Raw genomic sequence first — 14436 nt, forward strand, 5'->3', positions numbered from 1 at the left:
CGGGAGGTGCCGCGGTCAGAAAGGCTTTGGTGAGATGGTGTCTCCTTGCCGTACTCCTAGCTGTATACAGAATTTATTTCTTTGTTGTTCAGATAGTCTTACGCTAGCCGTTGCCTTTTGGTAGAATATTTGATCAGGTTAGTGTAGCGAGGTCTATTCACCAATCTGTCAATGCTTGTAACATTTTCTGCCGGCTTATGGTATCTAATGCTTTCTCGTAGTCCACGAATATCAGTGCCAATGATTGTTGAATACCGCAGACTTCTCTATTAAGTTTTTATTACCAGTTTTCTTTAATAATTTTTGTGAAAAGTTTATATATGTGCGATAGCAAACTGATAGGACGGTAGTTTTTTAGATCTTATGTCACCTTTGTTGTGTAATAAAACAATGACTGCATTGTTCCATCGAGAAGGGGTTTTTCCTTGGTAAATGCATTCGGTGAAAAGTTTGGCCAAAGCCTGGATAAGGTACTGTGGCGACACGCTTCAATTACTATTTTACTATTTTTTTAATTGCTAATTTTAAATATTAACTTTCCTTTCTAAACGAAATAATATGGGTCATTTAAAATTCACATGTGTTTCATTCCTAATATACAAACCATATGCATAGAAGGGCCTGTTAAGTTTTAAGAAACGAAATATATCCCTATTTCAGGTAAAATGCCTTTGCAGTTTTAAAAACACCAGATCTAATAAATTGTCGCCTGTCTGGCCACATAATGACAGATTAGTGTTTGTGGTCTAGTTCAGTAGAGTCACAAAGCACGCATTTTTTACCAAAAATAAATGAATATATTATTGACCATCGTTTTACTTAATATTATTTTAATTGTTTCCGTGGACAATAAGGTTATCACACACGCAACCACCACACCACGGAACAGTACTATTTTTAATGGTAAGTACAAAATCGAAAATAAATGAATATTAGCTCACCTGATTTAACATGTCCTCGATTTTTTTATAGCCATTTACCCTTTGAGTGAAACTTCGGTAGGTCCCTACTTCAACCATGACATAGTAAAGACTTTCTTTGTGTCTAGCTCTTCCTTTCGATTGAACATAGGATCTGTAGTCCATCGGGCAGTCATATTTTATAACTAGGCTGCATTTGGGTACATCTACACCCTCTTCCAGAACGTTAGATGATACCAAGACGTTGATGTCTTTGTTGGTGAAATCGTTCAAAATCTGTAACACAGAATATAGTCCATTCACTCACGGTAACATATTGCAATATCTTCGAATTTTAAAGATCCGCTTGGATTGACACGAAAGGGTCTAGCAGGTTAAGATAGTTAAAAATGGCCCCACCGATATTTCAAAAATAAAAATAAAAAAAACCATCTTATTCTACATCAAAAATTATTCGACCAAACATTTTTTTCGACCCATAGCCCCACCCATAACCACAAAAAAAAATAAAAAGGGGATTTTTGTTTTATTGCCTATATAATATTTTTTTTTTCAAAATTTTTGGCAAAATTCATTTTTTTGCTTTTGAAGTTTTTAAATTTCGTTTAAAAAAATTAGGGAGACCAAAATGCCGAAAAAAAGATGTTATTTATTGGGTATCAACCATGACTCCATTATTGTTTTTCTGATTTTTATCGGTGGGGCATGATGTTAAAAATAATATTTTTTTTTTATTTTCTTTAGCCGTTTTGACTCCTGATTCAATTTTGAAATCATTATCTGCCTTATTTTCCTAGTACAAACCAAAAAAGATCAAAACATTTTAAGACCCTAGACCTGAGCATAACCTAAAAAAAATCAAAACGCATTTTTTCGTTTTTTAACGATATCTTCCTTTTCCTTTTTTCTTTTAATTTGCAGGTTTTTTATTGCCTATAACATGTTATTTTTTTACAAATTTTTTGGCCGATATTCAAATTTTTACGCCTTTAAAATTTTTATGAAGCACATGTGCTTCATTGACCTGGAAAAGGCGTTTGACAGAATCCGAAGAAAGGACGTTTGGAAGACACTAACAGAAAGGGGAGTCGACAGACACATAATAGAAGTAATAAAGGATATGTACAAAAATAATACAAATACAGTAAGAACCAATAACGAGGAATCCAGAGAATTTTCTACAAGTCAAGGCGTCAAACAGGGATGCGTGCTGAGTCCACTGCTATTCTCAGTGGTACTGGATGAAGCGATAAAGAAAGCCAAGAGAAGAATGAGAAAACTAACATTAGGATACTGGCAAATGAAACAGACTCAACTATCGGAGCTACTATTTGCAGACGACATGGTATTGATAGCAGAAAACAGAGAAGACTTACAGAACAATCTTGAAATCCTAGAAGAAGAACTATCAAACATAAATATGAAAATTAATACAGAGAAAACAAAAACAATGATAATTTCAAATACGAGGAAGACACACGCAATAGAATTAGACGGGAAACAACTAGAGCAAGTGGAATATTTTAAATACCTAGGAGTAATAATCGAATCAAATGGTAAACAAGACATGGAAATAAACGAGAGAATGGGACGAACAGGAAGCTTATTTAACACTATGAAAACAACATTTTTTGGGAAAAAAGGGATACCGGAAAAAGTAAAAACGGCAGTCGTTAAATCAGTAGTTAGACCAACAATCATGTATAGCAGCGAGACATGGACATTGACGGGGAGACAAAAATCCAGAGTCAATGCTATGGAAATGAGGTTCCTGAGGAAAATAGCAAACAGAAAAAGGACAGACAAAATACGAAACGAAACAATTAGACAAAACCTAAAACTAGAACCAATCAATGAAAAAATAGTAGAAGGACAACTTAGATGGTTCGGGCACGTGTGTAGAATGTCGAACGAGAGGCTAACAAAACGAGTGTTCGAAACGAGAGTGCAGGGGAAAAACAAAAGAGGGAGACCAAGAGTTATGTGGGTAGATGAAATCAGGAAAGAAGTCGAGAAGAAGGGATTGACATTGGAAAGTGCAAGAAACCTAGCGCAAGATCGGAAAGCATGGAGACTACAATGCCAAACTCAACTCCACCAGCCTTACACCTAAAGGTAGAAAGGCTTAGGACTAAGTAAGTAAGTAAGTAAAATTTTTATACAGGATGTTTCTAAATAAGTGTGACAAACTAAGGGTTAATTCTACACAAAAAATAATGCCAGTTTGCTTAATAATTTTTATTTATTGCTCTAAAACCGATTGAGATATGCATATGAAATTTCATGAATTTTAAGAGGTAGTTATTTCTCATTTTTTGACACACAACCAAGAATTTGATATTCACCGATGGCACGCATACGGGTAATGATCTGATAGAAAAAATAGTACGCCACTGAGGTATTTCATGATTAACTATTTATATGGGAAATAAGCCACAATTAAATTGAAAAAAATAATTTTATTAACATAAAATTAACATATTATTTAAACATAATCAAAACGAAATTAGAGAATGATACATTGACAACTAGGACAAGACTAAATGTATCAGCTATAATGGAGTTAGTGACATTATGTACAAATAATACCTATTTTCAACTAAATAATGAATTCTATAAACAAAATTTTGGTCTAGCAATGGGCTCTTCTTTATCTCCATTATTGGCTAATATATTTATGGAGGATTTCGAAACTAATATCATTTCTAAACAAAATTTAAAACCTACAGTATGGTGGAGATATGTACTCGTAGATGATGTGTTTTCAATATGGCCTCACAGATCAGAATTGTTGGATACATTCCTGAATATTATAAACGATCAAAAAGAGACAATAAAATTTACAATGGAAAAGGAATACAATAACACCCTGCCTTTCCTCGATGTTTTAGTCTCAAAGAAGGATACTGGATATGAGACTCAAGTGTATAGAAAGCCAACACACACCAACAGATATCTCAATTACAAATCAAATCACAACATCAACGTTAAAAAGGGAATCATTAAATCCTTATATGATAGAGCCAACATTACTTGTGCTAACGAAAATTCATTTTTAGAAGAAAAACAATTGTTAACATCTGTTTTATTAAAAAATGATTATCCTTTATCGTTTATAAATAAGGAATTGTCAGGATTGGATCGAATGGAACAGAACAACTTAGAACGGGATCCTACAACATTCACAAGAAATAATACTAGGAACATATCAATACCATATATAAAAGGACTATCCGAGAAACTTAAAACAATAGGAAATAAATTCAACATTTCAACAACATTCAAAACAACAAACACATTGAGATCTATTCTATCTAAAACTAAACCTAAGAATGAACAAGAAAGAACAAAGAATCGCATTTATAAAATACCTTGTGAATGCGAACAATTTTATTTAGGTGAAACATCAAGACCATTAAACGTTAGAATAAGTGAACATCAGTCTTATATTAAAAAGAGAGAGTTTGATATATGTCAACATGCATGGGATAATGAACATAGAGTTCAGTGGAGAGATTCAAGTATAGTCCTGAAAGAATCAGATAGTAAAAAGAGAAAAATGAAAGCGGCTCTAATTATGCTAAATGAAACCAATTGTGTCGCAAATTCCTCGGTAGAATGCAGTAGGATGTGGTTACCCATACTGCAAGAGGAAGTCAATAGAAAGAAAATACCACGATTAGTAAGTCAATACCATATCGAGTTAGTACAAATTTTATATTTTAGTATTACTTATTGTATACCTATGTATTATTATTATTATTTATAATTTAAACATATTAAAGTCAGAATTTGGTATTAGTTTTTGAAAGTAAATTAAATGTAAGACCAAATACTTACGATGTCGGGATAGTATCACGAGATTTTTTCCTGGTTTTCCCTCGTGATTTACTATGGAATCTCTAACGCGAGAATTTTACTGTCATCATTGCATTTGGTTGTCTTTTTAAAGACAGATCACATGCTATAATTTTTTTGTGACGGATATTCTTGAGTTGGGATTGATTTCATGTAATCGAATGAACTATCTTTTAGTAAAGTCGTTCCAGGAAAGCAACTCATAAATATTGGCGATATAATTTTAAGTTTTCTACTTTAAAATGTATAATATATGTCTGAATTGCCAATATAAATGAGTCAGATTAAATAAATTATTAGAAGAATTTTTTTTACTTAGCAACAACATTTTTGTTTAATTTAGTAGTATTTTGTATTTTGACAAAGAAACCCGATTTGGGCTTCGAAACGTTAATAAAATTATTTTTTTCAATTTAATTGTGGCTTATTTCCCATCTAAATAGTTAATCATAAAAATGCCACAAGGAAATAGCTTCAGAACAACATTTACGAAAATTGTTTTACTTGTACTTCTTTTTATAATAAATGCTCATGAAAATTTTCAAATCAATTGGTATAGTACTTTTTATTTTAGAAATTCCCAAAAAAAGTATATGAATTTCGTACTTTTACAATAGGATAGCCCATTAAATAAAAATTTAGAAAATATTGAACTCACTTGTTTGTTTTTCTTATGTAAATATAACAGTTCCCTAGTGTCATTATAAGGATTACTGTTATGCCCAACTATAAAATTGGCTTTGATATAACTATATTGGGGATAATTTTGACTCAACGCGTTCAAAATATGAAACAAAATTTGCGCTGTAGATCTTCTCTGCGTAAACACTATGCAGCATATTTCATCAGTGCCCTTTTTTTGTTGGTAATCGTTAAATATCCGAATCAGTTGTTTAATTTGGTCTGAAGAATATAGATATATCTTCTCCTTTTCGGAGACATCCTCCATGCGTTTGTTTAACTTCCGAGTAATAAACGAAAGCGTGGTCTGCACAGAGTCAAAGATCATGGAAAGCTTCATGTCTTCACAATGTTTCTTTAACCTAAAATAAAGAGGTGAACATAAATATAAACAACTGACGGATTCGACTGTTACTTGATGGGAATTAATTTTACCAATAAAACACTAAAAACTTCTGTTTTTAATATTCCATCATCCCATCCTATATTCGAGCCTTAATCTCTCGGACATAGGCCTCCCTTTTCTATTCCACTGGTTCCTATGCTGTGGTTGTTCATCTAGATCCGGCATGTATTTTGTGGTCGTCGCTCCATCTCATCTGAGAACTTCCTCTTCCTCTCTTGTGTTTCCATGATCGCCAGTAGATCATATGCTTGTTCTATCTTTGATCTGCTTTTCGGATGGTGTGACCTGCAAAGGGCCTAGCTGGGTAAGATGATGAAAACTGCCCCCAACTCGATTCGAATTCCATATAGGTCACCGTTTAGCACATATAGTGAAACTCACTTTCTGAAATTTTTAGCCCCCTAGGTGGTGATATGACCCACCTACAGCCTAATTAGGCTCTTTATGTTTTTATTTTTTTATCTCAGCCGCATCGAGATCTAGCGAAAAACGTTACATAAAAAAGTTGTTAACTTTAAAAAGTTCTGTCCGAATTTTTTTTTTTTAATTTTTGGCGGGAAATTTACATTTTAGAACGATTTTAAAATTTTAAATAAGTATAAAAAAATAACTAACACATTCGTTTTCACGAAAAAAATATATAACGTGTATTTTTGCATAATATTTCACCCTGAATTTTCTCAAATTTTTAAAATTGGTGAAATGCACCTTTAAAAATAAAAAACCGCATTTTTCGGTTTTTTTTCGTTTTTTGATACACTTTTTTATACATGTTTTTCAAAAAAGGTAACAGCGTCACTAGAATAGGTAAAAAACTGAAAAATAATTGGGGTTTGCTTAATAAAAATTTTTTGTAACGCCATCCATTTTCAAGATACAGGGCGTTGAAGAAAACAAAATTTTATAAATTTTTTACGATTTTGCCGAAACTAACATGTTTTGACATACAATTAAAGATTTAATATTCATCATTGGCGCGCATAGGGGTAATGGTCTGAACTTTTCAAAGAAAAAAAGATAATACGCCACTGACATATATCAAATTAACAATCATTTTTGAATTCCTCGTTCAATTTACGATAAAAAAACTATCTTCTCATTTTTTCATACGACGCGCCGTTTTGCTGCAAAAAATAAAATATCTTAACGCTTCCTAAGTATTCGAATTAGTTTTTATAATGGATGTACGAGTTTATGTAGACGTAGAAACTACTAAGTTCGAATACTTTATAAGGGTTAAGATGTTTTATTTTTTGAATAAACATGGCGCGTCATATGAAAAAATAGGAAGATCGATTTTTTGTCACAAATTCAACGAGGAATTCAAAAACGATTGTTAATTTGAAATATGTCAGTGCCGTGCTATCTTTTTTCTTTAAAAAGTTCAGACCATTACCCCTATGCGCGCCAATGATAAGTACAAAATTCTTCATTCTATGCAAAAAATGCACAATAACTACCTCTTAAAACTCGCCAAATTTTATTACACTGTTGCCAGTAGTTTCGGCAAAATCGTAAAAAATGTGTAAAATTTTGTTTTCTTCAACGCCCTGTATCTTGAAAATCGATGGCATTACAAAAAATTTTTATTAAACAAACCCCAATTATTTTTCAGTTTTTTAGCTATTCTAGTGACGGTGTTATCTTTTTTGAAAAACATGTATAAAATTGTATCAAATAACGAAAAAAAAAACGAAAAATTGCGGTTTTTTATTTTTAAAGGTGCGTTTCACCAATTTTAAAAATTTGAAAAAATTCAGTGTGAAATATTATGCAAAAATACACGTTATATATTTTTTTCGTGAAAACGAATGTCTTAGTTATTTTTTTATACTCATTAAAAATTTTAAAATCATTCTAAAATTTCAATTTCCCGCCAAAAATTAAAAAAAAAATTTCGGACAGAAGTTTTTAAAGCTTACAACTTTTTTATTTAAAGTTTTTCGCTAGTTCTCGATGCGGCTGAGATAAAAAATAAAAACTTAAAAAGCCTAATTAGGCTCTAGGTGGGTCACATGACCACCTAGGGGGCTAAAAATTTCAGAAAGTTAGTTTCACTATATATGGAATTCGAATCGAGTTAAGGGCAGTTTTCATCATCTTACCCGGCTAGGCCCTTTCCATTTTAGTTTTGCCATCTTGTCTTTCACTTTGGTTACTCCCCTGATCCAAATGTATTTTTTCGTAATCGATATTTTTAAATGAGAATAGGGGTCGTGTGATAGCTCATTCGAAAGGTTATTCAATGCTCTATTCACTAATATAAACATTAACCTAATTATTTATACAGGGTGCCTAAATTTTTTTTTAATTACATAAATCTATCTAATTGTGAAAAAAACCTGGGACTCATATTAGATGACTCCCTAACGTTCTCTAATCATATTTCATCAATAATTCAGAAAGCGTTTTGTAATTTAAAACTTTTATTCTCACATAGACAAATGTTTAATAGAACCACTAAAATTATGCTCTGCAATAGTTTAGTGCTTTCACAGTTTAATTACTGTGATGTAATATATGGACCAGCATTAACACAACTAGATCAGAATCGTTTGCAACGAATTCAAAATATGTGTGTCCGTTTCATTTGTGGTATCAGACGTCGAAATCCAACTTCTAAGCATCTTGCAGATCTAGGATGGTTAAATGTTAGTAACAGGCGTATTCTTCACGGATCAGTATTATTTCATAAAATAATGCTAACCAAAAAGCCCTATTATTTATATAAAAAAGTTAAAAAAAGGTCAGAAGTACATAATATTAATGTCAGATTCAAAAATAAACTTAATATACCGAAACATAAAACCTCGTTATTTCGATCTTGCTTCTCTTACAATATTGCTAATCTGTACAATATGATCCCTGAAAATTTCAAAACTTTACCCATCTCGCAATTTAAATCCAACGTAAAAAAGTCTCTATTTAATAATAGCATAAAATTAAAATTTAGATTATAAACAAGTAAATTTGGCTACATTCGTTTAAATGATTGCAAAGTTTATTCAATAAAAATTTATTCAATAAAAATAGATAATTAGTGTTATTATCATATACGATAAATTTATTTTAGCATGTAAATAAGGTCTTTAGGTTACACTAGAATAGTAATTATTTGTATTGCGGTTACGTGGAAGAGCGCTTCTTAGCTGGTGTTTCTAGGAACATCATCTAAGAGCGAACGTCGCCTTTTGCTTTATTATAATTATTACTGTTTGTCTAGTTTGTATTTTTTTTGAAAAAAGCAATAAAGTCATTATTATTATTATTAAATTAATTGAGACAAAAAGAAGAATGTATATAATTTATTTAATTCGAAATACATTTTACTGCTGTCTGAAAACAGGAAAAAATGTTTATTTGATAAATAAGTATTGTTTTTCGCTTAAATTCAATATTAAAGCTGCCACCCACCTACCTCTTAGCAGTTTGAACATTTAATTTAAGCGAAAAGCAATGTTTATTTTTTAAATTAACATTTTTTTCTGTTTTCTGACAACATTAAAATGTATTTTGCATTAAATAAATTACATACATTCTTCTTTTCGTCTCAATTAATTTAATTTAAAAAAATTTTTTTTGGACACCCTGTATAAATAATTATGTTAATGTTTATACTAGTGAATAGAGAATTGAATAACCTTTCGAATGAACTATCACAAGACCCCTATTCATATTTAAAAAAATCATCGATTACGTCATCACGCCCAGATGGATGACGTCACTAGTATGATATGTATGCCAAAAAATTATAATTTAAAAGTAAAAATCGACCTGTTTCGGGATTTATTTTTATTTCGGACTTAACACGAATTTGTTATCCAATATGGCTGGCAAATGGCAAAACATGATCTAAAATTTTTGAATGTATATGTCAACTGTCATGCAGCAAATCACCTCCATAAGTTCGGTATGCCCTTTTCAAGAAATACCATTCCATAGCACTATATACTAAATGCCGCCACCTCAAAAAAAAGCTAAAAAAAACAAAAAAAAAAGGCTGGAGAACAAATTGAGAGATACCTCCTGTTATGGATCTATTTTCCAACCAATATTTCGCAAGTCTGAAATGAATGGAAAATGTTCAGTAGATAGATAGATATTTTTATTGGCCCTTTGTTAGATACATATATGCATAGGGTATGTCAAAAATTACAATAAAATTCTTCTTCTTCAGCCTGTTTGAATCCACTCCTGGACAAAGGCCTCCCCATGCATCTCAATTCTTCTCTGTTTTGTGCTATTTGGTACCAGTTTCTTCCCATTTTTGCTTTGATGTCTTCTAGATTATAGTAGTGACAGTTGATTTTTACTGGTTGAATTTCAAAACGTTTTAACCATAAATGAAAAATCAAAGAAAAAACAAATACGCCAGTCAATGGGAGCAAGAATAGTATATTACATCCGAATTCTATCCTACTGCATGGATTTTAATGAAATTTTGTGAATAGCCTCTACATATCTCCTAATTCAAAGTCTACCCTATGCCGATGTGTGCTTTTATCTTGGGGGTGGGAACCACCCCTTCTTATGGGTGAAAAATTTTTTGGTTAAAATAACCATGGAATTCGCTAGAGAACCAAATTCTAAGCAAAAACTGTTCTATAATTTTTTTTAAAACTCAATACTTTTTGAGTTATTCGTGGTTGAAAATTGGCCATTTTCATTGAAACAACACCTTTTCGAACGGTTTTTTGCGAATACCTTAAAAACTATGCATCTAACTAAGAAAACTATATAAAACATTTTCGTAGGTTATAAAAAACAAAGAGACACTTTCTAGTTATAATACAAAAAGAGATATGGTAGGTGAAGAGTTTGTTTTTTGATCAGACTCAGATTGGTGTATACAACTTGAAATAACAGAGAAACGGTCGATTTTAGGTGTATAATGCTACAATACCTTTTGTAGTGTTTGTAAAGACCTTTAAAATGAGCAACATTATAGGTCCATTACATTCAAACTAAGCGACATATACTGCAAAAAAAAATTGATAACTAATGTATTTTAAGAAAAAATTAGATGTAATTTTAACCCCCATCCACCAGAATGTAAATGCATCGTTTTCCTTCTACAACACGTTTTATTATAGTGTTATTTCTATGTTTAAAAAGTTGGACGGGTTTAAAATGAATTCTTTCTAAAAAAAATTGGATCAAATTATAGAGCGAATTTTTAAATTGTCTTAAAAATCTTCCTTTTTCTCCATGTAACTTGAAAATGATAAGAGATACAGTAATGAAAAACAAAAACGAAATTTTTATCTAAAAAAAACCTACATTTTTGTGTGGTATCTTTTTCCTTATCTCTTATCATTTTTGAGTTACATGGAGAAAAAGGAAGATTTTTAAGAAAATTTAAAAATGCGCTCTATAATTTGATCATATTTTTTTTTCAAAAACCATTCATTTTATATCAGTCCACCTTTTTGAACATAGAAATAACACTATAATAAAAAGTATTGTAGAAGGAAAACGATGTATATAAATTCTAATGGAAGAGGGATTAAATATTACTTCTCATTTTTTCTTAAAATACATTAGTATAGTATTTTTACTACAAAAGCGATATTACGTAGGTCAAAATTTTTGACGTAAGAGAACTGTCAAAACATTAGAATGTGACTTTTCATTATTGCCATGTTTATAATAAACATGACAATAAAGAAAAGTCACATTCTAATGTTTTGACAGTTCTCTTACGTCAAAAATTTTGACCTACGTAATATCGCTTTTGTAGTAAAAATACTATAATCAATTTTTTTGCAGCATATCCCGCTTAGTTTGAATGTAATCGACATTTAATATTGCTCGTTTTAAAGGTCTTTTCAAGCACTACAAAAGTTATTAGTATCATTATACACCTAAAATCGACCGTTTCTCTGTTATTTCAAGTTGAATACACCGATTTGAGCATGCACCAAAAAAACAAACTCTTCTCACCTACCATATCCCTTTTAGGGTTATAACTAGAAGATTTATGAAGGAACGAATCTCTTTGTTTTTTTATAAGCTACAAAAATATTTTATATAGTTTTTTTGTTAGATGCATCGTTTTTAAGGTATTCGCAAAAATCCGTCCGAAAAGGTGTCATTTTTCAATGAAAATGGCCAATTTTCAACCACGAATAACTCAAAAAGTATTGAGTTTTCAAAAAATAATTATAGAACAGATTTTGCTTAGAATTAGGTTCGCTAGCCTCTTTTGTGGCTGCTTTAACCAAAACATTTTTCAGCCCCGAGAAGGGGTGGGAACCACCCCAAGATAAAAGCGCACATCGGCAAAGGGTAGACTTTGTTTCTTGAGCTATTCCCTACTTACTATGAAAATATCAAGTAAATCGATGTAGTATGATGGAATTCGGAGCCAAATACCCTTATTGACTGCCCTAAAAGTGGATAAGATGTTGGGATGGAGAAACATCTTAGAACAGACCAAGATTTATACAGAATTGTTGTACCAATGATCATTTAACTTACTAAAAATAAAAGAAATATGACACTACCTTTCAATTTTTATAATATTCACTTCGCAAGCTTTTGATCCACCATATATACCCATGGTTTCAACATGATACTTCAAATCCTTAAGAAGATTTATTAAACGTTTTTGTCCATCTTCTGCGCGTATTGGTACCAACCCCTTTAGACTTAAAGTAATTGGCATCGGATTTCCTTTTATCGATGACAAATTTTGAATGGTTTTCTCTAATCTAGTCATAACAAACACCTCATCTTCGTCAAGACTGTGTCTATCAAATCCAACGTTACGTTCCTGAGGGTTTGTGGAATAGCTAAAACAAAAAAAAATCATAACATACGTGGAATATACATCTCCGCTCAAATAGTGTCACAACTAAAAAAAAAAAAAAATAAAAACGGTTTCATTGCACCAACAGTTTAATAAAACTATAAAATCTTTTCTCAAAAAGTGTTACGTTTATAGTTCAAGTATTTGTCGTTAGTTGACACTAGTGTCATTATATTATGATTAACCAAAATTAACCGTGCACCGAACATAAACAGTGTCACATATCGACTTGTGCAAGGCATTTGTCCAATCAGATGTGTATAAATCGTCGTTTGTCGAGTTAAGACAGTATATGTGATTACTTTATTCAAAACAATCTGTATATGCGCTCAAGAAAAGTGACACATTTATCACTTATTTATCTTTCTTTTTGCAGTTAACCAGATAATAATAATGATATTATATTCTGTACTGCAAGAGCCATTTTTGTTAGATAATATTTCGTAAATTTTTCGAAATACTATTTATCAAAAGTGGCAATGTATTAATTCTGCTAAAAATATTTAAAAAATATTTTTTTTTGAGTTATGACACTATACAGATAAAATAATACACTATTTTGTAAAGCTTCAAAAACCATTGTAACTGACTAAAATAGTAACTGACTAATAATAACTGACTAATTTTAATAGTTTTTGAGTTAAACCCGGAAAAGATCTAGCACAAACTTTAAACGTCGTTTTCTCGATATTTTGCTTTTTTGACTTATGACCATATGACATTGTTTGAGCGGAGGTGCGATATTAGTCTAGTCGCAACATAGGGGGTCCCGTGGACACTTTTAGTTCGCCGCGATTTGATGGTGGTATTATAGGTTTTTTGGGGGGTCGCTGAATCCAATGGAAGTGGTCTGGAAGCCCAAATGCGGTGCGTTTAATTGTTATTAACAAACTATGGTAAAATTAGGTGTTTTTCAGGAATTATTAGAAGCCCTGTAAATAAATTGATAGTGTTAAATTCTTCTCTGGTGTATTTTTGGTCGCTGAATCGAATGCGACTAGTCGCGATAACTCAAAATATGTTCTTATTTTGTCAATAACAAAATAATAGTTTATTCGCCTAAAAGCTCGAAATGCGCTATCTGCAGCAAGTTTGTAGTCTTTTTCATAGTATTTTTATACGCTAAATCGATTGCCGCTAGTCGTGATAGCTTAAACCACGTTCCGACTTTGTTATTAATAAATTATTGCAAAAATAACGGTTTATAGTATGTTCACTCACGGTTTTTGCTCTAAATATTAAAAAACCACTTGGATTGACATGAAATTTGGCATACACGTAGCTAACATGTCAAACAAAACAAGTGATATTGTGCCGATGTGTGCTTTTACCCTGGGGGTGACTTTCACCGCTTTCCGGGGGTGAAAAAAGAAACCTTTAAAATAAGTCTGGAAGTGGATAAACTGATTAATTCTAAGCAACTTTTGTTCTATACAGTTTCTTCACTAAGTCAATACTTCTCGAGTTATGTATTTGGTTTTTTTTTGTTGAAAAATGAACAAATTCACTCGCAAATAACTCGAAAAGTATTGACTTAGTGAAAAAACTGTACAGAACAAACGTTGCTTAGAATTAATCATTTTATCCAATTCCGGACTTATTTTAAAGGTTTCTTCTTTCACCCCGAAACGGGGTGAAACTCACCCCCAGGGTAAAAGCACACATCGGCACAATATCACTTGTTTTGTTTGACATGTTAGCTACGTGCATGCCAAATTTCATGTCATTCCAAGTGGTTTTTTAAAATTTAGAGCAAAAAC

At 31.5% G+C, this 14436-nt stretch overlaps 1 protein-coding gene across 2 annotated transcripts in view; it reads right to left on the reverse strand.

The window, feature by feature from the left end:
- Positions 1–941: 941 nt before the first annotated feature.
- Positions 942–14436, reverse strand: part of LOC114339627 (endoribonuclease Dicer) — a gene marked incomplete at its 3' end in the record, with an annotated part of 28853 nt that continues 15358 nt past the window's right edge. For both annotated transcript variants that reach the window (XM_050657544.1, XM_050657543.1), the window contains 3 exon segments: positions 942–1196; positions 5437–5821; positions 12372–12659. In XM_050657544.1, the coding sequence (XP_050513501.1) occupies positions 942–1196; positions 5437–5821; positions 12372–12659 (928 nt within the window).

This window comes from Diabrotica virgifera, chromosome 8 (genome assembly GCF_917563875.1).
Source record: "Diabrotica virgifera virgifera chromosome 8, PGI_DIABVI_V3a".
Taxonomy (NCBI): Eukaryota; Metazoa; Arthropoda; class Insecta; order Coleoptera; family Chrysomelidae; genus Diabrotica; species Diabrotica virgifera.